This window comes from Myodes glareolus, chromosome 9 (genome assembly GCF_982192425.1).
Source record: "Myodes glareolus chromosome 9, mMyoGla1.1, whole genome shotgun sequence".
NCBI classification, from domain to species: domain Eukaryota; kingdom Metazoa; phylum Chordata; class Mammalia; order Rodentia; family Cricetidae; genus Myodes; species Myodes glareolus.
Window position 1 is genome coordinate 48,923,876 of NC_142034.1, and position 25,510 is coordinate 48,949,385.

The window sequence follows — 25,510 nt, forward strand, 5'->3', positions numbered from 1 at the left end:
TGGTTTGCAGTGCTGACTATTGACCAAGTTATTCACCTCTCAGCCTCAGTTTCTTCATCTGTAGAGTGGGCAGGACCAGCATGCCTATGGCCCTGGTGGTGCTGAGACTTAGGTAGGTGGACATGTGTGAAGTGTTTAGTCAGGGCCTGGCACACGTAGTGAGAACGCAGTTAATGTCAGCACCCCTCCCCAGGGTAAGTTCCGCAAGTCATCGGCGTTTATCCGTGGCTGCTGTGTGTGGTAGGCACGTCCACGCTTGCTGCCTCAGTTCCTCTGGGGGACACCCAGGGTGTGGGGTAGGATCATTATTCCATTTTTTAAGCCAAGTCACAGGACTGGCTGATGGCTGACTGTGGTTTGGATGCTAGTCTCTCTGACTGTCAGCGGGTCTTTTCGCTGGACCGCAGCTGCTAGGGAAAAATTGAGGCCAGAAAGGAAGTCTGACTGACTGGGGGCCTCAAATCGCCCAGGGTGTTTTATCAGATCATTACCATGCCGTGTCCTGAGTGACAGGGCTTCTGGTTTGGAAGAAAGTGGGCGTAGGTGGGCAATGGGATTTTGGCTCAGAGATGAGAGTCTCATTAAACCAAGGAGAAATTTGCATGGGTATCACTCTCCTCACCCTCCATACTGTGGACAGTGGCTAATTTTACACCACAAGGGTGGCTACTTGTCTCCCTGGCCTCCGTCCTTTGTTGTTCTTCTGTTTGGAAGTCTTGAGGCTCCTGCACCCTGGAACAGCTTCAGAGAGTGGCCACAGGGCTGCCTCTGACCTCAGAGTTAAACACAAGTGCTTTCAGTTTCTCCTCTACCTTGGCCTTCCCTTCCTTGCCATCCTCCCCACCTCACCCTCCTCTTTTGCATAGAACCCTCACCTGGGTCTGCTTCTAGCAGGCTGTGTGACCTTCAACAGGCCACATAACCTCTCTGAGCTTTAGTTGCACTTTTTCTTAACTGGATCATGATGGGGAAGGGGTAGACCCTGGGCCTGGGTGAAGTGGGGTGAATAGGAAGAGAGGGACTAAGGATGATCTTCCTGGAGTCCTCATCCTTAGCACTGCTTGGCTCAGAGATCAGTAAGTTAGGCCTCTCTCTCCTGTCCTCCACTTCCTGTTGATGCATTCCTTTACTGCACAAGGAGTTTGGACCATAAGCATAGGGTAGCAGAGGCATCCTGTGTCGGGTGTGTCATTCTAGCCAGAGCCTACTATGTCCCAGGACTGCAGGAATGGCATGGTGGTGTGGGGAGCTCTACAGAATGATTCATGGGGCCCAAACATAAGTAGGGAGAGGCCAGAAGCAGGTGCAGGAGGAGCCTGGGATGATTTGAGTACACAGGAGTCCCACACTGAGTCCTTGGGTTCAGCAGGGGCAGAGAAGCCCTTGAGCATCACCTCATGGCTTCTCTAACACTGTCGGTAACATCAACATTTCAAGATTTGGAACAGACATTGCCAGCCTTCTCCAGAGCTCTAGTTCCCTCTCCCACGTGGCTCCTGCAAGTGAGGCGGCCCAGGTTCCAGGTAGCCCTCTACCCCTCTCTTTCCCACCCATTCTGACCTCCAGTGTTATTTTAACCTCAGAGACGGACCTGCGCCAAGGCCTCTGTGGAGCCATGCCTTCCCCAGCACCCGAGGACATCTTCTAGCCTTTCTTTCTCCCATGGGGTACTCTGGGAGTTCCTTGAGCAGCTACAGGCCAGGTTGGCATGGAGAGAGGAGGTGGCAGCCGGGAGGGCAGGGCTGGAGAGGTAGAGACAGGACAGCCTTCTGGGTGGGCTGCTTCTCATGTGTCTTGGGACCTGGAGTTTGTGGAGCTTGGGGGCAGGATGACTGATCACCAACGCAGGCATCTAGGAAGGGTTCTTCATTGTGAAGGGTTCGTCATGCTTTGCCCTGCTGGACTTAGTACCTACACTGTGCAGAGTGCTGTATTTCTCCGTTTTATAGATTTGGAAACTGAGACGCCAAGGCTGAATAGTTAGCCCCACAACTCACTAGCAGAAGCATGTCTGTCACACGCTAAAGCCACGGCTGTCCCTGGTGTACTGCAACCTTCTTTTGAGAGATGGAATGGTTCATGCCTTAACTTCTAGGCTGGGCACACTGCTTTCCTTTCAGAGCTGATCCTGGCGAGGGTGCTGGATAGGTGTGGAGTCTGACATGCTTATGCTGGGAAAGAGACCCCAAGATCCAGGGTCTGACGCCCCTCCCCCATTTTGCTTCTCTCAGCTCAGAATTTGGGCATCACTGGCTCTGAGCTTTAAATGTGGTGCGAGTCTCATCAGGCCTTTTGCTGTATTTATTTTAAAATTTTCTTTGGGGAGGGGGTTGCGGGATGAAGCAACTGTTTTCTGTTTTAAAAGAGCATTAAGAATTATTTTAAAAAAATAAACCAGAATAATATACCTAACATTAGGGAGGAATCCAGGCTGTTCCTGGTGGAAAATAGCTCTCCAGGCCTCTGCACCCCTTCCCACGAATCCCCCACCTCCAAACAACTGCTGACTGTTTTAGCGGTGTCTCTTACTTTGAGCATGGGTGTTTCAGACTCTGCGGTCCGCAGGGATTGTAGGGATTTGCTGTTGTTTACTTTGTTTTCGTTTTCCTTGAACTTAGGGCTTCTTACCTCACAGGTAGGGATGTCGAGGGGCCTGTCTCGAGTCCTTCAATGCCTGATAACACTAGTCTCCAGTGCCAGCGAGGCCACTGACATCCCTTGCTCTGGTCCCCTCTCAAGGCAGGAGTGGAAGGGGAGCCTGCTTCTCACCCTTGGCTTTCCTGGGCACAGGTAGGCTCCTCTCATAAGCCTCTGGTGTGGTGCTGCCTAGGAGGGACGCCTTGTCCTATGACATACATGTGTGTAGTGACTCTGCCAAACAGAGAAGCAGTCCTGGCAGCGGAAGGGTCAAAGGTCATTGCTAGTCAATGTGGACTAACAGCTCTGGGCGGGCGGACACCCAAATCCTGCAGTTCCTTGTTTGATCTTAAGGAAGTTGTCCAACGTCAGCAGCTGCCGCCACCTTGGTGGCAGCAACAGCCTCGGCAGTGCTTCTAAAGCAGAAGGGTCCCTCCTGCCTCCCAGAGCCAGGCACAGAGAAAATGATGGAATTCTTAAAGACCTTTGTGGTGAGTGTTGGCACCTGTGAAGGGTTCCTGTCCAGACCCTGCTGCTGGAGGGGCTGTGGGTAGAACCAGCTAGAACCCCACTTGGCAGGGAGCCCTGAGAGGGTGTTTGCCTACCACAGGCATAGAGGCCTCCTGCCACTCAGGGGAAGGAGGGGCAGAAGCCAGTGACAGATTTGTTTTTTGAGTGTGGTATGTGTGTGTGTATGTGCGCGTGTGTGCATGTGTGTGTGTGTTGGGGGAAGGGGTGTAGGAGGACCGGTGACAGAGTCAGGGACCAGACCTTTCCTGCCTAGCCTGGATCTGAGGTGGGATCCTGGCCTGGGACCAGACAGATCTCACCAATGTGCTTCTCTGAGAAGGCTTCTTGGCTCTGTGCCAGGGTTCCCAAGGCCCACCTGCTCACTACGGGCCATACTGCAGGTTGGTGTTTCTAGCACATAAGCGAAAGGAACTCTGTTCGATTTCTACTCAGCCTAAAGCTCTCAGAGTGTGGTTGGGGTGGGACTTGGAGTGGAGGCTGAGGGAACCATGTCCTGTGCTGCTCTGGAGGACTTGGGTGACCTAGGCCCTAGACTAACACATAACCTGGCCAGGACTGCTAGGTTCCCTATGCACACACCTGTTGGCTAGAGTCTAACTTGCTTTCTCCCCCTGCTTGGCTGTGTCGTCTCTTGTCTTCAGGGAGCTGAGGGTGACAGGTTAGGATGAGTATGGGGAATGCTGGCGTATATTTGGAAATGTAGTTCCCCAATCTCATACGACAAGATGGGAGTCGTGGGATCGATGTCCACATTATCAAACAAATGGCTTGACTTCTCTGGATTGCGCAGGGACAGGCAGTGGTAACTTGAGGGTTTGAAGCTGGAAACTGATGTCAAATGGCTGCTGTGTGGGGGATTGTGAGAAAGGAGTGTCAGGGAGGCCTGGGGTCCAGTGAGGAAGCCCATGAGTGGCTGTGGGGAAGACAAAATGACAGAGGCAGGGAAGGAGATGTCATCAGATCTTTGTGGACAGTGGCTGTAGATTCACAGGAGGATCAGAGTGGTGGTGGGGAATGGGGGAATGAGCAAATGTGGGGATGGAGGGTAACTCTTAGAAAACCTTTTGTTAGCCAGTGGTGGTCGTACACACATTTAATCCCAGCACCCGGGAGGCAGAGGCAAGCAGATCTCTGTGAGCTCAAGGCCAACCTGGTCTACAAAGTGAGTTCCAGGACAGCCAGGACTGTTACACAGAGAAACCCTGTCTTGAAAGACCAACAAAACAAACAAACAACAAAATAAAACACAAAACCTTTGTCTACTATTCACTGTGATGGTGAGACTGGTGGATGAAGGTTTTGGAAGGGAAGATTTAGTGAGATTTCCATTCTGGCCTTGTGACGTTTGGGATGCCAGCATGCGGATGAGATGCTGACTTGGCAAATCAAGGTGCGTCTTGTCTTGGTCCTGCTTCTGCCTTATTTAAACATGCTCACTTTTGGAAAGTTGCTTGACTACATCTCCAGCTCTGTAGCAGCCCCTCCCCCACCCCTCCTGATGATTGTGAGGAAGAGGAGCTGGGGTGGTGTTTGTAAAGTACATGATCAGCACCCAGTGCTGGCACGTCTCGCACGTCTCAGGACCCTTTAGAGAAGACACCCTGAGATTCTTTGTATCATCTAAGTGTCCGAATCCGGAATATTTAATGACTCCATTATGTCCAGAACGGACTGTGATACTATGTCTTGTGGGTTGATTTGACTTCTAAATTTAGTTTGTTACATCCATGCAGAGATGTTTTTCAAACACTTAGTTGATTAATAATGAGCTGATTACCAACGTCTAAAGCTTGAGAGAGCTTACATAAAAATTTGGATTTCTGTCTAATCTTGAGAACCCTAGCTACACTGAGCTTGCATTTCTACTTGGCAGCTTCCCTAGAGATAAATAGTGGCGCTCTCTTCTGATACTTTAATGTTGGCTTACTCCTCCACCCCATTTAAAAAAGTCGAGGTGAAATTTATATAACATGATATTAGTCATTTTAAAGTGAACAATTTGTTGGCGTTTCACAAGGTCACAATATGGTAAAACTACCACCTTTATCTTGTTCTGAAATATTTTATTTTCACCATCCTCAAATAAACACCCCTCAATAGTTACTCCCCACCTGCTCCCCTCTCCACCCCCAGCCCCTGGCAACTAGCAGTCTATTTGCTTTCTAGCTATTTTGTAGGAATGAAGTAATCATGTTTCTGTATAGCAAAAGAAACAACAGAGGGAAAAGGCACACTGTAGAGTGGGGAAAATATTTGTAAACTACATAAAAGATAGGAGGCTATGGGGGTGGGAGAGATGGCTGAGTGGTTAGGAGGGGTGATTACTGTTTTTGCAGAGGATCAGAGTTCGATTCCCAGCGCCCACATCAGGCAGCTCACAGCCACCTGTAACTCCAGCTCCAGGGGATCTGATGCCCTCTTCTGGCCTCTGCATTTATCCACACTCATGTGGCATACACTCACCCTTAAATACACACACACACACACACACACACACACACACAAATTAAAAAAAATAGTAGGTTAATTTATGTGCTTGGGAATAGGCTAAAGATTTTAAAAGTTATTTCTCCAAGGAAGACACAATGGGCCAACAAGCATGTGAAAGGTATTCAATACCATTAACTGTCAGAAAAACACAGACTGACTCAGAGTGAGATAGTACCGCCCACTCCATAGGAGAGCTAGAACTAAAACAATTCTCAAAGATAATAAGTATTGATGAGACTGTGGGCAAATTGGGACTCTGTAAGACTCCTGGTGGGAATGTGAAATGGAGCAGCTGCTGTGGAAAGCATTATAGAGGTCACTCAAGAAGCTTAAACAGTAGAGAAATCAGGGCTGGGGAGACAGCCATTTCGATATTGACCAAGCCTGAGGCCCTGAGTTTGATCCCCAGGTCCTATGTTAAAAGAATGTGTTGTCTATTTTGGATTCCTTAAATTTCCATATCAAATTTGGGGTTATCTTTTTTAACTTTTACAGTGGCCAGAATTATTCTAGGACCTGTGTTGAATATGTACACTGCTTTGTTTGATATTAACTGTCTGAGGTTGGCTCCTTATTGATGTGACAGAAGCAGCTTAAGGGCAGAATGGTTCGTCTTGTCTCATGGTCTCAGAGGGATTCAAGTTCATTGTGGCAAGGTACGCAAGAGCCTGTGGCAGATGGCTTCTCAAAAAGCCACTAGACCAGGAAACAGAAAAAACAGGCTGGAACTAGAAGCAGATGTAACCTTCAAAGACTGCCCCTTGTGGCTTCTGCTAGCGAGGCTCCATCTCTTAAAGGACCCACAGTCTTCAAAATAGCCACACAGCTGGGAAACAGGTGATTAAAACATGAACCTATAGGAGACATTCCAGATTCAATAGTACAGATTGTCTTAGGGTTTCCATTGCTGTGAAGAGACACCATGACCATGGCAACTTTTATAAAGGAAAATGTTTGACTGAGGTGGCAGCATACAGTTTCAGAGGTTTGATTCATTATTGTCATGGTGGGGAACATGGTGACTGACAGTATGGCAGGGTGCAGGCAGACATCATGCTGGAGAATTCTACATCTTGATCCAAAGGCAATAGGAAGTGAACTGAGACACTGGCTGTGGCTTGAGCATATATGAGACCTCAACGTCCACCTCCACAGTGACACACTTCCTCCAACAAGGCCATACCCACTCCAACAAAGCCACACCTATTAATAGTGTCACTCCCTTTGGGGGCTATTTTCTCTCAGACCACCATACATATTAAAATTATCAAGTCTTTCTGTCCATGAACATGGTGCACCATTCCATTAATTTAGTGTCTTCAGTTTCTTCCAGCAATGTTTCATAATTTACAGTTTCAAGTCTTTTGCTTAAATTTGTTCCCAGGTGTATTGTTCTTTTTTTATGTGGCTGTGCTTGGTTTTCTTTTTTACTTTGTTCATTGTTAGTGTAGAGAAACACCATTACTTTTTTTTTTTAACCTGAAATTTTGCTGGCTTCATTTATTAGTTCCAGAGCACCCCCCTTTATTTCTTTTCTCCTTATTTTGGTTTCTTGGATAGGACTGTGCCATAAGAAATTAGTTTCATTTCTTTCTTCAACCTTCAGCATTCTGAACAGGGTGGTGGCAGCAGGTGTCTTATTCCTAATACCAGTGAGAGGGCTTTCACACTCACCATCAAGTGTGCTCATGGCTCTTTGTCACGTTGAAGAAATTCTCCTTCATTCTTAGTTTTCTGAGTGCACTCATGTGGAGGCTGGAGGACAATCTCAGCTCTCCTCTGGTCACAGTCCACCTTGTTTTTTGAGACAACATCTCTCACTGGCCCGGAACTTACAGAGTAGTCTACACTTGCTGGCCAGTGCACCCCAAAGATCTGCCTGACTCTGTCTCCCTGGCACTGGGATTTCATGTCTGGCTTTATTTACATGAGTTTTAGGGGATCACACTGAGATCCATGTGCTTAAAGTCCTAGCACTGTCTACACGGGCATGGGTGTGGGGCCATCCACCCGACACAGGCAACCTACCTGCTTCCACACCTCTGAAGAAAAGTATCCCCCTTCCCTCAGCAGCCGTCAGTTGCCAATAACTTTTTGGTGCGGGTCCAACCTCCTGCATCTCACTCCCGTCTATGCTGGAATGTTGTTTGGCTTGGTCTTGTACAAGTCTAGTGCAGGTGACCATAGCGACTGTGAGTTCATGTCGTAGCCAGAGGCCATGTTTCTCAGCCCTCCTCTCCCGTCTTCCAGCTGTGTACATTCTTTCTATTCCTTTTTCTTCAGTGTTCTCTGAGACTGGGAGAGGGGTTGACATCACTGTCCGATTTAGAGCTGGACACTCTAACAGTCACTTTATTCTCGGTGCTCTGAGCTATTCTGAGTCTCCGATGCTTGCTGCAAAAAGACGTTTCTTTGACCAAGGTTGAGAACAATGTGTTTAAACAAATATTAAATACTTAGAAGGCAATTTGACGATAGTTCTATTTGGCAAAATCAAAGTAGCTATGGCCTCCCCAGACCTGGGCATTTGATTTAGTACCAGGTATGGATCCCCTTCTGTGGAACAGGCCTGAAATCCAACCTGAAAGGTGTTGGTTACCCCTCTAACAGCCACCATTGGCATCACCAGGCGCACCTTGCAGGTCATGTGCATGATCCACCTCGGGTAAATCCACTGATGATGACTTCCCCACTATAGGGAGCTGCATAACCCCTTCCAGCACTATGAAGGCATCCGGAAATGAGGTAGCTGCCCAGATCAGTGTTCCAGCCTGCTTCCTCTGTGTTACAAGGAAAGTGTGCCATGTCTTCATCAGCAGGATCTTACTGTCTAGCTATGGTGGCTGGTCAAGAATAATGGCAATCTCCTGTGCTGTTTTGGGAAGTCTGGACCTCTGAGTGTTTTACATCTTGAAAGCATTTTGTCGAGTACTTCTGCACTAACTGAAACAATTATTTTTTTCCTCTTCTATTAATGTCATATGCTACATGAATTTTCTTACATAGAACCAAGTTCGCATTTCTGGAATGAAACCAACATGGTATATAATGAACATGCTGTTGGATTTTGTTTGTGTTTCTTAGGGTTATTGGTCTATGACTTTACTTTATCTGGGGTTGGTAATTCAGGTCTCAGCGGTGGGGCAGGGTGTGCTCCCCTTCTTGTCCTTTGGAAAGAGTTTCAGGAGATCGGTATGAACTCTCTTTAAGTGGTTGGTAGAATTCACTATGGAGTGATATGCCTTGGGCATATCTATGTCCAGAGCTTTTAAAGTTCTTCAGTTTTTAAGTGCTAGAAATGCACCTTACCTGGCTAAGGATCAAATGCTTGGGAGTGGACCTAAGGAAGCTGCATTTTAGCGGATCTTCCAGGTGGTTTGGTTGTGCTATGACTGCTGCAGTCTCTGGGCTCCGGGTGACACAGGGAAGCAGTTCCTCTAACAGCAGAGGGGCTGTCCCACTTGGGCTGCTGGGGAGAGTGAGTTAAGGATAGGAATGAGAAGCATGCCAGCGTTTTAGGGGGGTTGGTGACACTTGGGGGAACCAGATTTTATTCTGGAAGGAGATAGAGTTGACTGTCCCTGGCGAGCTGGGCCATATGTGGTCAGGGGACAGATAGCTCTGTGGAGCAGGGGCTCTGGACTGTCTAAAATCTAGATTAACTCTAGCAATGTCAAGAAATCAGTCCAAGCCACTCCAAGGCCTAAGATTCAGTTTCCACAGTTTGCTTCCTTCTTGCCTTTCTTTTTGTTATATATTCAGCATTTATTTCTTGAATATCTAGGCCCAAAAACGAGGCTGTAGCAACCGGGTCATTAGCCCTGGTTCTCTATCCCTACTGTCCTGTGCATAGGGACTTCTGAAGCAGCAGCAGTGTGGGAAGGCATGGTGTACTTGATACTCAGGCAGCCATGGGGTACACCCATTGCTTTGTAAATGTGTGTGTGTTCTGCTGTCTGGCTCTCCAAGATTTGTATAACCTATTGACAAAACTCCCAGAATCTTTTCTTTTATGTGTATACATATATGGTGTATGTATATGTATATGTAGTGTGTGTTTCTATATGTACACCCATGTGTGTCCTTGGGTACGTTTATGAATGTAGGTGCAAGTGTGCATGTGCGTGTGTGTATGTGCAGAGACTAGAAGTTGAAGTCCAGTGTCTTCTTTAGTTACCCTTCATCTTACATATTTGAACCAGGTCTTTGACTTGTACATTGAGCTCACCATTTGGCTTGTCTAGCTAGCCAGTTTGCTTTGAAAATCCTCCCTCTGCTTCCTATATGTTTGGGGTTATAGACCACCATGCCCACTTTGCATTTATGTAGACTCCAGGGACCTGAACCCCAGTCCTCACACATGTGTGGCAGGTGCTTTTACCCATTGAGTCACATCCCCAGCCCTCTTCTTTCTGCTTGTTTTTTTTTTTTTTTTTAAAGATGTCCCTCTTTATGGATACCAGAACCCACTCTGACACTGGATTTCCTCTTCCCTCAGCACTGGGCACTTGGCATTTCCACTTTATTTTCTCAGGACCTGTGTGGATCCACATTTCCTCACTCACCTTTGGGGTTTTTCTTTGCCATTGCCTATGCCTTTGCTCCCGCAGTCTGTGCCTGGACTGAGAGCGCAGAGCTAAGGAGCCCTGGGTTGTGGGTTGTGGTCTCTGAGCCTGTGATGGGTGCTGGACTATGCTGTGCACACACTAGCTCATGTAGTTCTGGTCAGTCCCATTCTGAGGTACCAGGCCCTGCTCTGTGAACTGCCCCTGTGTCTGGAGTATGCTCACTCCCGAGAGAGGGGTGTAGCAAGGCCGCGCAAGCACCCCTCTTCAAGCAGAGGAATGGTGGAGCAGAGCCCAGAGCTGGGGCAGGTTGCTCAGCAGGCACATGCTGAGCAGGCAGGTGGGTGGCAGAAGGTATCATTTCTCCAAATGGGATGAGAGGGGGAATGTTGGTAGAGGTCCCGCAGGCTAGGGAACATAAAAAGAGAAAAATAAATCGACGGACTGTCTGCAGGGAGGAACCATGCCAATGTAGGGCTTCCCTGGGCTGAGGGAGGCTGGCAGGTGGGAAGGGCACAAAGGGGTAAAAATGGTCTGCCTTGATTGTCTTCTGCAGTTAGACCCGGATCTGCAGCCACAGACTTAACTCACCATGGATCAAGAATGTTCAAATAGAAGCTTATGTCTGGCTGGATCTAGTAGTGTATGCCTGTAATCCCAACTGAATAGGAGACGTGGGCAGGAGGATTACAAAGCCAAGCTATAGAATGAGTTCAAGGCTAACTTGGGCAACTGAGTAGTGAGATTCTGTCTCAAAATAAAACCCATTAAAAACTTGGGATAGAGTAGTAGAGAGCTTGCTTGGCATGTGCAAGACTCTAGGTTCACACACACACAGAGTGCAAGAGCATGTGTCTATGTTGATCACATACATATGTCCCTTCCCATTTACATAACATTTAAATTGCATTAGATATTATGAATAATGCAGAATGGATTTAAAGTACATGGGAGGACATGTGCAGATTGTATGTAAATGCTATGGCATTTTACATAGAGGCCTTGAACATCTGTGGATTTTGGTATCTGTAGAGGGTCCTGGAACCAATTCTGTGTAGACACCAGGGAACAACCGTCTCTTACAAATGCTGTCTTCCATCCATCATTTCCTCTTATTCACTCCCTGGGCAGCCGGGAACCGGCAAGAGAGAGCTCAGGCATGATTTCTTGAGATTTCCTAAATCCAAATGGCTCCCTGTAGTTCCTGTCTATGCTTGCTCCTGCTCTCTCCACCCTCCTCCAGCATTACCTTCCCCAAGGACTCTCTCTGCCCTCCAGAGGGGAGACCAGACTGTTTCTATATTGGGAGGTGAAGAGGACAGAGATTGAACGGGATGGAACCCTGGGGCCCAGCCTGTGACTTCCCTGGCTGGGCTGGTTGTCTGATTATTTCCTGGCCTAGTTGACTGGCTGTGAAAGCAGAACCCAGGGGGAAAGGCTGGTCACTGCTTTGATTTGGGTGGCAACAGTTGTTGCTAATAATAAAATAGACAGCTGAGCCGACTCTGCTATTGGATGACAGTCCTCAGTGAAATCCAGGGGGCTGCTTTCCGGGTGGAAGGAAGTCCCTTTCCTAAGGATGCCCAGGCCAGGTCTTCCTTCTATCCTACAGGATATATAGGAAAATACTAGGCAGTCTGTGAGCATTTATGGGGTTGCATGCCCCTGAGTGGGTGGAATATTCTCAGACAGATGAGGGTGGGTCCGAATGGCTGTAGTGCGGTTCCAGGCTGGCCTGAGTCACCTTGCTTCTGGGTGGAAAGGGAGACCTGCTCCTTGCCAACGGTGGAATCGTCCCATTGGAAAGTTCAGCGAGTCACAGAAGTTGGGCCAGCACTGGGCAGGCCAGCTGACATTGGCTGGTTTCTTCTGCTCCTGAGCATTGTCCACGAAGGAATCTTCCACCTGGTGTGTTACTCCCAGCTGAGGGTGAATCACGGCTCTTCTTACCTTCCACGCCAGCCCTAGGGCCATGGGGCACTTGTCTGCAACAGTCATCCAGAAATACCATCTGTGGGGAGGCTACTGGAGTCATGAAATGCAAAATATCCCGAAGCTGCTAGAATGTCCTCAGCAAGGGAAAGTGTGTTCCACCAGCTTCCTGATACTCCTGCCTGTAACCCCTGTCTCCTGGGCATGTGCTGTGGAACAGGTCCTGGCTGGGTGCTAAGACCCTAGGATGCCAAGGATTATTTGGTTCAGTTTTCAGTGGAGGAAATCGAGAGAGCAGCAGACAGCATTATCACACAGCTGGGTAGTAGCAGCGTGGATGGTCCCCACATTTGGGCTCTGCTGCCTCTTCTCTTTCTCTGACTTGCAGAAGGAGCCCTAGTCCTGGTGTTCAGAGTCTCTCAGGTCTAGGTCCCAGCTGTCCCTTCCATTTGACCTTAAAGATGTTTGATCCAGAGTCCTCAGTCCATCATGGACTGAATCATCCTCTGCTCATCAAATGCTTGTATTCCTTTCCTTTCCCGCCCTGGCCACTTAGTTCCTGGTGCCTGACCACTGTGTGCTCTGCATTCCTCTCTGTCGAGCCATTTCTCTTTATCTTGTAAGGTCAGCCTGGATCCTGGGTTTTGCTGGAGTCTTTCCTGATGTGTTGATTTTAAGTTATAGTCACACTCACTGTATGTGTGTTTGTGTGTGTAGGCTAGAGTTCTCCATCAGGTGTTCAGTTGCCTCTCTACCTTAGTTTTATTTATTTATTTATTTATTTATTTATTTATTTATTTATTTATTTATTTGAGACACGTTCTCTCTAGGTGGCTAGCTAGCTATCCAGCATGCCTCTGGGATACGCATCTCTCTCCCCAGGGCTGGGCCACCTTCCCTGGACTACAGCCATATATATATATTTTAAAGACAGGGTTCTCTGTAGCTTTAGGGCCTGTCCTGGAACTAGCTTTTAATAGACCCGGATGGCCTCGAACTCAAAAAGATCCGCCTGCCTCTGCCTACCGAGTGCTGGGATTAAAGGCGTGCACCACCACCACCCGGCTCCATATATTCGTTTGTAGTTCTCTATTCAAGAGGTAGAACCCAATCCCCTGTCCATCAAGTGTGTGCTGCATTTCCTATTCGTTGCTTCCGATAATAGGACAGTGATGGTTGTATGATTTCAGATTGAGTGGTGCAGGATGACACAGCTTCTCTGTGTGTCCCCTCTCCTGTGTCATTCATTCTGGGAGAACATAGCCGTCACATACTGAGGACACTCAAGCAGCTCGTGGAGAGGCCCCTGTGATGAAGTATGCCCTTCTGTTGATGTTCATGTGAGTGTACCAGCTCCAGTGAGGCCACTGAGCAATTAAATCCTCACCACATGCCATGTTGACTCCCGAACGCTACATAAATGGTTTGTGAGCACCAAGTTCTGGAGTCATTTGTTACACAGCAGGGGAGAAGTGCATTTGGTGTCTCAGTAAGAAGGGCTTCACGCCTCCTCTGAACAATGTAGACTGGTCATCTGCAACATAACCTTGCATAGCTATGTCTCAGAGTAAAGACCAGGTTCCTGGGAATCTGGATCCTGCCTGGTATTTCCAGCATCCTGTCTTGAAGGTGTTTCATCAGTTGGGGTTCAGTGATCCTTAGGAGGGAACTGTGGAAGAGGTTTCTGATTACCAGCTAGATAAGCGGGGAGTGAGCTGGGTCGAGGGGTGACTCAGGGAAGCATCTTAGTCAACGATATACAGAGCTAAGTGTGTACTTGAGGATAGGTTGGCTTGAATCCAGGGCTTTCTCTAATCTCCAAAGACTGTGTGACTTGTGTCTCAGGAACTCCTTGCTAGGAAGTTGGGGAGTGGACCTGAAGCTGTTTTGGGGGGAGCAAAAAGAAAAAAAAAGCCTGTCAGAGCCTCCACATATGTGTCAAATATGTGTTAAAACCTAGATTACATGTAAAAATCAATTTGTAAAAATGCTGAAGAGCAAAAACACCGAAGATCTCATCTGCGCCTGTGTCTCCCAAGACGCTTCTCGATGGGTGCCCATTCTCAGACCTGCCCTGCTCCACACAGACACCGGTTTATGTTTAACTGAAAGGGAGGGATTGCCTTCCTTTCCCTTTTCCAGTGCTTTACCCCCACCTAGCAGTGCACTGTGAATTTGTGTGGGCAGAATTCCCAAAGATTTCTCTTGTGGGACCTTTTCTTTTTTGAGATAGGGTCTCCTGTATCCTAGGCTGGCCTTGCACTCATTGTGAAGATGACGTTGAACTCTTGATCCTCCTACCTCCACCTCCTAAGCGCTCCACTCTGCCCACCCTTGTGGACTGTGACTCTGTGGGCATGCTCTTTTCATCATTTGCTGCTCCCTCCTCTGGGCACTTCCACTCTTTCCTTTTCTTTTTTTCTTTCTTTTTAAATCATAAGCACCCTGTTTGTGCCTGTCATTGTGTGATTGCTCATATATCTTAGGACCACCTAGAACAGCTTTATTGGGCCAAAAACCATGTGACCATTTTTGAGACTTTGGACACAGAGCACAAAATTGTCCTCTAGAAAGATCACCCCAGCTACATATGCCCCTATGGATCCTGTGTCCAGCACCCCACATCCCCACCAATGCTGGCCAACGTGATAGATGAGCAGTGTTGCCTGATTACTCACCATGTCTGTTCCTTTAGTGAGTAGGAGGCCGGGCACCCGCCCCGCTGCTCCGTGGTCAGTTTCTGTTTCTCTGTTAGTGGATACTTTAGGTCCTCTGCGTATCTTTCTGTTTTCCTCGCAGAAATCATTTGTGTGAGTGATGTGGCTCTGCCGTGTGAAGCAGCCCCATCTGCCCTTCTCGACATGACTACTTCTTGATAGCTTGAGGTCGTTTGTTTTCTATGCATCTATGTAGGTTCATTTATTTTCTTTAAATATGAAAGTGAGATCATACTCAATGCTGTGTCCTGACTTGCTTTCCCCCACACCTTAATGAATCTGGAAGAATGTTTTACACAAACAGTGTGAACTGTCTCTTTCTTTTTGCATCACTGTGTAGGGTTTAAAAATATCTCTCTTGAGATAATTCATGTGCCATAAGCTCTCCCATTTAAGGTGTACAACTTAATGTTTTTGGTACATCCACGAAGTTGTGCAGCCCTTGCCACAGTGAGTGACAGAAGGTTCTCGTCATTCTCAGAGACACACGGTGTCTTTTGCTTGTCGTCCTTCCTTCCTCCTTCAGCAGCTACTAATCTGCTTTCTGTCTGCTCAGGCACTCGTATTCGGGACACCAAACTCAGACTGGGTCTTCTACTGTGTAGCTTTCCGTGTTTGTCTTTTTGCACTTACCAGTAATCGAGATTCATTTGTATGTGATCACAAACCAATACTTCTTTCCCTTTTATGAGTGAATACTATCCCACTGTATCTGTATGTCACATTTTGCTTATCCATTCTCCAGGTGGACATTTGGATTTTTAACCTTTTGGGAAGTGTAAAAAATGCTGTTGTGAACACTTGTGTACAAGTATTAGAGTCCCTGTTTTCAGTTCTTTTGGGTATACACGCTGGAATAGAATTTTGGGTCAGATGACATCTCTGTTTAATTTTTCTTTTTATTATTGAAAATAGATATTTTCATATAATAACTTTTCTTTCTTGCTACAGTTTTTTTTTCCTGTATAGTCCTTGCTGGCCTGGGACATGTAGACCCCACTGGCCTTTCACTCACAGAGATCCTCCTGCCTTTGCCTCCTGAGCATTGGTATTAAAGGTGTGTGCCACCTTGCTCGGCTCCGTGTTTAACTTTTTTGAGGAATTAAAAGTTATTTTCCACAGTGTGTGTGCCATTTTGCACCCTACCAGCAAAACATGGAACCTCAATGTCATCGTGTTTATATTTACCCTTCTGTCTTTCTTTATTAATAATTATTATAATTAAAATTTAATTAACACTAATAATTAATTCTTGTCAGGAAGTAATGGTGCAGTGATTTAGTCCTAGCACTCAGGAGGCAGAGGTGGGAGAATCTCTGAGTTGGAGCCCAGCCTCGTCTACAGAATGAATTTCAGGATACCCAGGGTTACACAGAGAAACAGTTTTGAAAAACCACAAAAAAGGAATTTAATTCTTTGAGAATTTCATACAATGTATTCTGATCATATTTGCCCCTGATTCTCCCTCTCAGTCCTCCCAGATTTTCTATCCCCCATCTTTTAATTGTGGTCACCTGAGCAAGGTGAGTGGAGTCTCATTGTGGTTTTACTGTTTCCTGACGGCTGATGATGTGGAATTTCGTCTCCCGTGCTTTCTGTCCATCTGTCTCTTCTCAGGGTAGGGGTATGTCTGTATAGACATTTGCTTTTTTGCATATATGTATGTGGTATGTATTTGTATGTTTTTTGGCTATGTGTATGTGGTGTAGAACCGTGTTCACATATGTGTACACCTGTCTGTGGAGGCCCAAGGCTGATGTCTGGTATCTCCTTGATTACTTTCCACTTTATATGTAGAGGAAGGGTCTCTCATTGAAGGGTCAGAGCTTACGAGTCAACTAGTCTAGCTGGCTTCAAGGATAACCTGTCTCTGCCTCCTGTGTCCCACAGTTACTGTAGGTCTCCTCTCCCACTGGACTTTAGGTGGGATCTGGGGATCCGAAGTCTGGTCCTTGCGCTTGCACACTTGCCCTTGACCTGCAGAGCCCTCTCCCCAGCCCCACATTCACTCTTTTTAAATGGAGTTATTTTTATTATTATTGGGTTGTTTGTGTTCTTTACATATTCCGTGTACGATTCCTTATCAGACACATGGCTTGCAAATGAAGTCTCCTAGTCTGGGGCTGTATTCTCACAGAGATCATGAGGATTGACATTCATTCTTATTTAAATATTTGGTAGAATGTACAGTTGAAGCCATCTGTCCTGGGGCCTTTCTTTGAGGGTAATTTTTAAATCACTATTTGAGATATATATATTTTAGACTTTCTGTTTCTTTCTGAGTCAGTTTTGTGGTGTCATGTGAATCTGCCCATATCATGGGAGTTATTTAATTTTATTAGTGTACAGTTGTATACAGTATTTGCACTTCAGTATTAGCTTAGTCTTTTTTTTTTTATAGGTTAGCATTGGGGTTGTTTTTGTTTTTTTACTGTTATAATCAATGTGGTGATGAACATTTTATGAGTGTTTGGCATAGTGTACATGTGTTAGGATATAGATTTTTTTTAATTGGGTGTAGCTGCTGTGTCAGGAGTCTGTTTAAATAAACACTGGCTCTTTCTGTCCTCCTGTCCCCTATCTTTATTGATTTGTGTAAGCTCAATGTCTGGCAGCCCCAGTGTCCTGGAAACTGGAGCTAACAGAATACCATGCAGCTTATACTTAAAGCGAGTAGGAAGGCCAGACTTGGAGTCTGGATGTTTGGTGGCTGCTCTGGTCATGGGCACTGGGTGTGGGTGCCCCAGACCTACTCCTGTACGCTGATAATCAGGTTCTAGACTGTCCATCCTAGATGACTGTAGGCTGCAGGCTTTCAGCCTCCTTAGGAGCCCTGCTTTAGTCTGACGGATGATTGGCACGGGAAGCAGGACTGAGTCTCTCCAGGTGACTCTCCAGAAGTCTTTCCCATTGGTGGTTCCCCTCTGAAGACTCTAAGGGCAGTGGGACCACAGGCTAGCTAGCCCACTGATGCCTACAGAGCCTGAAGAGTGTTGGGTACCTCTGCCTGTGCATGAAGAAGTGTTGAAGACATGTGTATTCTCGTCCATTACGGTAGCTTTTCTATGTCATCTGGGGACTGTCTGCTCTGGGCCCTTACTGACTTACCGGTGCCGAGGTTCAGATGTGGGCTTGGTGAGTGGGGGGCTTCTAGGGACTCCTGTGTTCCTTTAGAAGTTTCCTCAGCTTCCTCATTCCTTTTCTTCTCCTGGAGTTTACACAGGTGATACCAAAGTAGGCTAAAGGTCTGGAAAGGTGTTGTTGGAGCAGTTAAAAATAATTCCTCCTTGGACCTGGAGGCCCAGTCAAGTAGGTCTTGAGCTCTGCTTCACCAACTCACTCTAGGTCTCAAAGCCATGCGTCAGGGACGGGTCACAGGGCCACATCAGGGTCCGGCTGGAGCAGCTGTGCATTACTGGCTCTCTGTCAGGTACTGAGTGAGATTTTATAGGAGACAGAAAAGGCCATGGTGTCACAAATAGCAGAAAAATATGAGTGTTGGCCATGTTGGCCCTGCTGCTGGCTGGAAACATCCCAAACACCAATCTTGCTGTCTTCCCAGACATTTTGGGGGACTTGGATTTTCTCTAGGGAACCGCATGACCTCCTTCTGTGAGGGCCTGCACTCTCTAGGACTGATCATCAGCAGGGGCCTGTTTTATTTCTTCTTTGATTGCCTGGAGTGTTCTGGCCCTGCAGGCCTGCAAAGGCAAAAATCACATTAGCTTCTCTCTTGACCCAAATGAATCTTGTCCCTGGGGAAGGAAGGCTGGGGCTCAGTTTCCAGAGGGTTGATGAGTGGGAGGCATTCTCTTCTTACTGACCTTCTTACTGACCCTTCTTCTCAGCAGCCCTTCTTACTGACCCTTCCCCCATTATGTCTTTTAGTCCGCTGAGTTTTTCGAGATGCTGGAGAAAATGCAGGTGAGTACCCCCAAATTGGTCAGCAGCCCATCCTCAGGTGTGGATGCTGCAGTGCTGTTTGCCTCAATAACAGGAGGTATTAGAGGAAGAGGATCCTCAGGCCCAACACTTTAGGCTACTATGCTATTGAGTGGTACTGAAATTTTGGGAACACTCCTGCCTTGGGACATGGAGAGTCAGCCCAATATACCATTAACCCTTGGTCTGTGGGGAAGGCTCAGAAGAGATGTTGACTCTGGAGTGAGTTGAAAAGGAACCCTTGAAAAGCAAGCCCCATCTAAAGGAGAGTTACGTGGAGTTGGGGAGGCAGAGCCATAGCGAGATGCAGATCTGAGTTCAAACCCTACACCCGCCACAGACTGCACAACCAGCTAGCCATTTCCAAGTCACCAAAACCAAACAAGAATAAAAATACCCACTGACACAGTGTTGGAGATGGAATGAGATCCCCCATGTAAAAACCTGGAGGGCACCACATGGAGGTCAATGTTTGAAGAGCATTTGAGGGCCCTTGATAATCACAGTTCATAGCTTTAGATCCCTCTCTGTGGGTTAAAGCAACTGTGGATATGAGCACTGGGGGGGTTCCACTTGAGCTGAACATGTACAGATATTATCTTTGCCTTTTTTCTCTGGACAAAGCAGCAACACTGTTTGCCCAATGTCATGCTAGGGGTTGTACGTCATCTAAAGATGGCTTGAAGGACACAGCAGGATGTGTGCAGGTTCTGTGCAGACGCTGTGCCATTGAACATAGGGCCCTGAGTAGCCGGGGTGTTCGTATCCATGTGTCCCAGATCCAGCGTCCCTCACCCCAGATTAGGGCTCACATTAGTGTCAGCTGAGTTCTGGGCTCAGTTGCCAGGATTGTGATGCAGTGGTTGACCATGTTATATACATGTCAAGCGCTTCTCTGGGATCGTAGATCGAAGAGCCTGTTTTATCCTCATGAGGTTTTCAGAACTGTGTATCTCACTGCTCTCCTGCCTTCATGTCACAGGGGAGAGCTGAAATAAAATGATGCTTGTTTCTACTCTAGAGGAGGATGATCTGTTTTATATTCTTCTTTTTAAAATATTTTTATCTCAGGAGGAAGGTTTAAAATAAGGGATTGGAAGCCCTTAGAGGAGGGGCAGAGACACGGTCCAGCATGGTCCTGTGGTACAGAACAGAGGGCGCGGAAGGGAAGGATGCGTTAAGGGAGAGTAATTGTTAGTAGTTGTGCCATTACCACGGGATAAATTCTTCTCTGCAACCGGTAGTTTGTAGACTACAAACTCATTTTCTCCTCATTTAGAGGAAATCATAATCTAGATGCGGAAAAGCTATGCACTGCCGGGTAGCAGGAGACAGGGTATCATTAAGTGTTCAACAGCAGAGCAAAGCAGGGGAATCTCCCTGCTAGCCAGCGAGATCTCAGATCACTGGGAGGAGTTGGTGGTTCGCTTGCCTTCTCTGTGGTTGCTCTCTCAGCCCACCCACCTCACCTGCAGCTGAAGTCCCTGCCTCCTCCCACAGAACCCAGCCCTGGGGACTCTTGAATTGCTCTGTTTGGAGAGGCTGCTGGGAGCCTCTCTAGGGCAGGGAGCTTGTTTTCAAGTCTCTCGGTTATCTCAGAGACAGTGATGCCCAGCATGGCTTGCCAGCTGCACCTCAGTAGAGACGGTGGGAAGCAGAGTTGTGATGTGTAAGACTTACCCATGGTGCACTAGGCACTGGCTGTAGTGGACTCAGTTTCCAGCAGCTGCCTGGATGGAGCTTACATCTAGGGAGCAGCAGAGAGGGAGTGTGGCAGTGTGGCTGGAGTCCACCTCAGGCATGGGCCTCGTCTCTTTTCGTCTTACCTTTGTGCAAACTGAGTCTTGGAAACGACATAACTAAGTTATGTGGTTGGGCCACTTTGGTAGTTCTGAAACACTGACTAGGATCCAAGACCCCAAATTCCAACCCAAGCCTAGGCATTTGAAGGAGGGGTTGGGGCACATGCTTTGGAGTCTCCCAGCCCAGATACAGGTCTAAACCTGATGTCCTCCAGCTGAGTGCCCTTGACCAAGTTATTTCCCTCTCTGAGCTTCCATTTCTTCTCAGGGGCAGGGAGAAGGGAGTATAAGGATGGTGGCCACCGGAGAGGGTAATGCTTGGAGGGGGAAGGGCCCAGCTATGGATGGGGCTTCCTGGTAGGGGAGGAAGTGGAGTGGCAGCAAGGCTGGGAGAGGTTTGCACTCCTGCCCTGCGGACTGTTCCCAGACAGGGATGACTAACACAGGACAAACAAAACAGACTCCCGACTTACCTTCCCCACCCACCCAGTGTGCCATCCTGGACAGGGTCTGTGGGGCCACCCAGGCAGTTTTCTGTGGGTGTGTGAGAAGCACCTGTCCGTGGGAGGGGCCTTCCCACACCCTCCTGAACAATGCTGGGGGATGACTCAGGCCAGCAGTCCAGAGAAACAGCATTAAAGTCCACCTAGGGAGCAGGAGACCTGCTGTCCAGGGCTCAGGGTGTGCGGTTATATACCAACTTCAAACACAGTTCCTAGCACTCACTAACTTAGTGCCCTTTGGCACACAGCTGCCCCTCAGTTTCCTCACTGAGGAAAAGGTGTTTTGCCTTCGAAAGAAGCCACAGTGGTGCTCCTTCTGGAGGGTCAGAAGGCCTTGCTAAGGTGGTGAGTAGGCAGCTACTTCTGACTCCCTGGGGGGACTGTGTCTCCCCGATGCCCTCCAGCCCATCCTCTCAGCTGATGCACTCAGTCTTGGGAAAGCCTTCTCTCTTGCACAGTCCTGCTAAGCCAGAACCCGACTGGCACTGCTGGACAAGGGGCTGCTCCTGGAAGTGAATTTCCAGCAACTGCAGGCAAAGCCCTTTAATCCAACCTTGGTCCTTGGATCTGGAAGATGTAGATGGGGGCTCGAGGTCTAATCCTCATTCCACAAATGTAGCTAGGAAGACTCCCTGGGTTACAGATAGAAAGCGCCTGACAGAATGAAGACCCGAAGGTCCATCCTTCCTGCCTGTTGTCCAAACACCCTTCCTCCAGGAAAAAGGTGGAGCTAGAAGGCAGGAGGACCAATGTGTTGGCTCCAGCACCTGCAGATGTGGGCGCTCGCCTTTCCCACCCACAGCCCTATGGCCTTCAGGAAGGTATTTGAGCACAGAGATGATCACACTACCCCACCTACACTAATTCTACCCACACACTTTACTGTCCACCATCAGTGTTTGTAATCCATAGCCCATTACCCCCTTTAACCTGCCTTGCGGAGTGGAAGGCACTGCCTTCATTCCCACTTTATCAGTGATAGCAGGAGTCACGCAGAGGAATCTGTGGCTTGTTCCAGGTCACCAGGCTAGGAAGTGTCGGTATTGGGATTTGAACGCAGGTGATCTGGCTCAGGTCTTAACTGGCCAGTCCACAACCTCATCTGGGGTTGGTGTTGGGACCTACAACTGCCAAGTATGGGAGGTGAGAGACTCCAGTGCCTACCAGAGACTCCTAACCATGCACAGTGACCTCTGCTTATACGCGGATCCTCTCTTCCTTGTTTCCACAGGGGATCAAGCTTGAAGAACAGAGGCCAGGACCCCAGAAGAACAAGGTGGGGTAGGCAGTTGAGGCCGAGTGGCCAGGTGGACCCTGGGAGGGGCCGGTGTAGGAAGAGGGCAGGCTGATCAGAGAGCGTGTTGAGCTCACTTGGCGTGCACATTGGCTTTTCACCAGGAGCCAGTTAAGAATTGCACCCTGTTAGACTCATGGCTGGTGGGTGGCAGAGGGACCCTGGCTCAGTGTCTTAAGACTGCTTCCAAGCAGGCTAGGTGGAGACTCAACTGAGACCCAAGGATTGGAGGCCTAGATTGACCCCTTCTCGTTCTCTCTGTGTACCTACGCAGCGCTGAGGGTTGTTGTACTCTGGACTCTGATAGGCCACCATATATGAGCTTCAGGTTCTGTTTCTAAGGCCCAGTCACTTGAAAGAAATGGGGGAGTAACAGGGAGAAACTAGGATTCTTTTTTTTTTCTTTTTAATCCTAGTTGGCCAAGAATGACCTCAATCTCTTGATCCTCCTGCCTCTACCTCCAGAGGGCTGGGATTTCAGGTGTGTGCTAAATTGTCCAGCTACCCAGCTCTTTTTCTGTCTCAGGCCCCTAGGATGATAAGACAGTGGCACTGGGGGTGATCAGGGCATTCCTTTTTGTGTGCTATGTCTTTGGTTGACTGGGTTTGCATTCAGGTCTATTAATCTGGAGGTGAGTTCAATCGCATGGGATGCCGAGTCCTTGGGGTTGACTCTAGAAGGCTGACTTTGCTTCCTTGAAGCCCCGGAACATCCTACTAGGCCCCCCTAACACATCTCTTCACTAGACCTGGGTGAGGAACATGGAAACAGTAGTTAGATTGTTATGACCACTTGTGGAACTAATGGCAGTGTCCTGTGCTTTGTCTTGCAGGATGACTATATCCCGTACCCCAGCATTGAAGAGGTAGGAGGTCCAAACTGCACTACAGCCTACTCTGAATTTCTTCCTGAGGAGATCATGATCCTTCCTAGCCCTACATGGGAGAGAATCTTGAGCCTGAGACTTTAGGGTCTAACACCCTCTCTTATCTGCATCTGTGACCAAAGCTTTTCTGAGGTTTAACTTGGGGGTTCTTGTATAGTCCTTGTCCCAGGGTCCCAGTGAATCTATAGATGCCGTGTGACATTATATGACTGCTCTTGGCTTCATATACAAGGCCTTCCTATTTGGAACAGTTCAGAGGTGGTGGGGTTCCTCTCCCCTACAGTCCAGAGTAGGTTTCAGGGCAAGAACTTCCTTTGTTCCCAGGTTGTGGAGAAGGGAGGCCCATATCCTCTCATCATCCTGCCTCAGTTTGGAGGCTACTGGATTGAGGACCCAGAGAATGTGGGTACTCCAACGTCACTGGGCAGCAGCGTTTATGAGGAGGAGGAAGAGGACAGCCTGAGCCCCAACACGTTCGGCTACAAGCTTGAGTGCAGGGGTGAAGCCAGGGCCTACCGCAGGCACTTCCTAGGCAAGGTGAGTCCAGGAATTCTCCCAGAGTGGACCCTGCATTGGGAAGGGTGGCATGGATCTCTGTTCCAGGGTTCCTCTGTCTTCTCTGCTCTTGTCTTTCTTTGTTCTGAACTACTCCCTGCCCACCTCTGTCGTATTAGAATCTTAGGAGTGACATAGAGTCCCTGTGAAGGGTCCTTTTGGGGTCCACCTCCAGAAAGTGTTTTGTGAGGTGATGAAATGAGTAGTGTTGGGGCGCAGGAGGATGGGATAGAGTTTTAACTGCTTGAGTTATACTGTTTAAGTTTAAGTGCTCAAAAAGTTGCCCTCCCTGCTTGGATGGCTCTGTTTACATCTGCACAGTGCCCATCTCTTAGGCTCTCTCAGGATGGTACCCTGAGTGCTGAGACTGGATGTTGTCCCCTGAGAATGATTCTTTAACAATGGCAAAGTTACATTTCCTCAAATGCATTCTTGTCTTGATATGTTCCCCAAAGTGCCAAGGGAAGCTCTAGAAGTCCCTAGTCTATGATGGCTTTGCAGTCTCACCCCCCCCCCCCCAAAAAAGAAAAAAAACTGTCCAAGCCTCACTGAATCTCAGGGGGCATTGTTTAAGTGCAACTTCTGTGGGCTCATTGTTACCTGGGTGGGCCTGGGAGGTGGCCTCCCGGAAGCCAGGGAGAGCCCCACCTTGTGAAGAGGGACTGGCATTCTGCTTGGGCTCCTCCTAGCCTTCCTTCATGGTTTGGATTGGTTAGGGCTGCCCTCTGAGTGAGAAAGGGAGCTTAGCATCAGATGGTGAAGGACCTGAACTTGGAGTCCAGTCAGCTGTGGAGCTGAGCCTGGCTCTGTCAGGTGCTGGTTGTGTGATTGGAATGGGGATGGTGACATCATCTCCTACACAAAGCTGTGGTCAGGATTAAAGAGGATAATGGGCACTAAGGCTGTGGGATGGTGCTTGGCACATCCTGAGGACTTGGTGGTTGACACCTATTGCTATCGTCCATGTCATCACCATCACCACCACTATCATTATTGTCACCATCATCTTTACTATCATCACCAATGCTGGAGCAGTAGCATCCTTCTCTTCCTCCTTTATGTGGGGCTTCTCCCGCCTGGTGAAGGAGGTGACATAGGGACCATACCTGGAGGCTCACACCTGATTTCTGTTTCTAGGATCATCTGAACTTTTACTGTACTGGCAGCAGCCTGGGGAACTTGATCCTGTCCATCAAATGCGAGGAAGCTGAGGGCATCGAGTACCTTCGGATCATCCTCAGGTGGGGCTGCTACACTAGCAGAGACCACACCTCTCCCAGGCAGAGCTGGCGTTAAGGAAAATGGGGGGAGGGCAGAAATACCAGACTGACCAGTCTGGTCTGGTTGTACAGGAGGGGCAGAGCTGCTGGAATCCTGGGGTTGTATGTGATGTTGCCAAGCAATGTGACCATGTGTTCCTGCCAGCTGTCTGAGCCTCAAGGTCACCTAGGCCAGAACTTCTGGAACTTTCCTGTCTTTCTTAGGAGGGACTGTGACTCTGGGGAGATGGAGGATGAAGGAGGAATGGCTCAGTGTGGCTCATCATGGTGGGACACAGCCCCATGTTCTGGGAGAGAGCTGGCCAGATTGCTACCCCTGCTAGCCACCTAGTTAGGAAAGGTTGTGTGTGCTGGGGTCCTTGAGCTGGAGTGTGG

The 25,510-nt window shown here is 48.3% G+C and overlaps 1 protein-coding gene across 11 annotated transcripts in view; it reads left to right on the plus strand.

Annotated features, from left to right (window-relative positions):
• Rap1gap2 (RAP1 GTPase activating protein 2) overlaps window positions 1-25,510 on the plus strand; it is a 212,232-nt gene that overhangs the window by 135,413 nt on the left and 51,309 nt on the right. For 10 of the 11 annotated variants that reach the window (XM_087910327.1, XM_087910326.1, XM_087910333.1 and 7 more), the window contains 5 exons: window positions 18,761-18,796; window positions 22,351-22,395; window positions 23,247-23,279; window positions 23,625-23,837; window positions 24,993-25,096. In XM_087910327.1, coding sequence (XP_087766453.1) covers window positions 18,761-18,796; window positions 22,351-22,395; window positions 23,247-23,279; window positions 23,625-23,837; window positions 24,993-25,096 — 431 coding nt within the window. Of the gene's footprint in view, window positions 1-2,984; window positions 3,129-18,760; window positions 18,797-22,350; window positions 22,396-23,246; window positions 23,280-23,624; window positions 23,838-24,992; window positions 25,097-25,510 lie in introns of those variants that run through there. The other variant, XM_087910329.1, reaches the window with a different exon arrangement.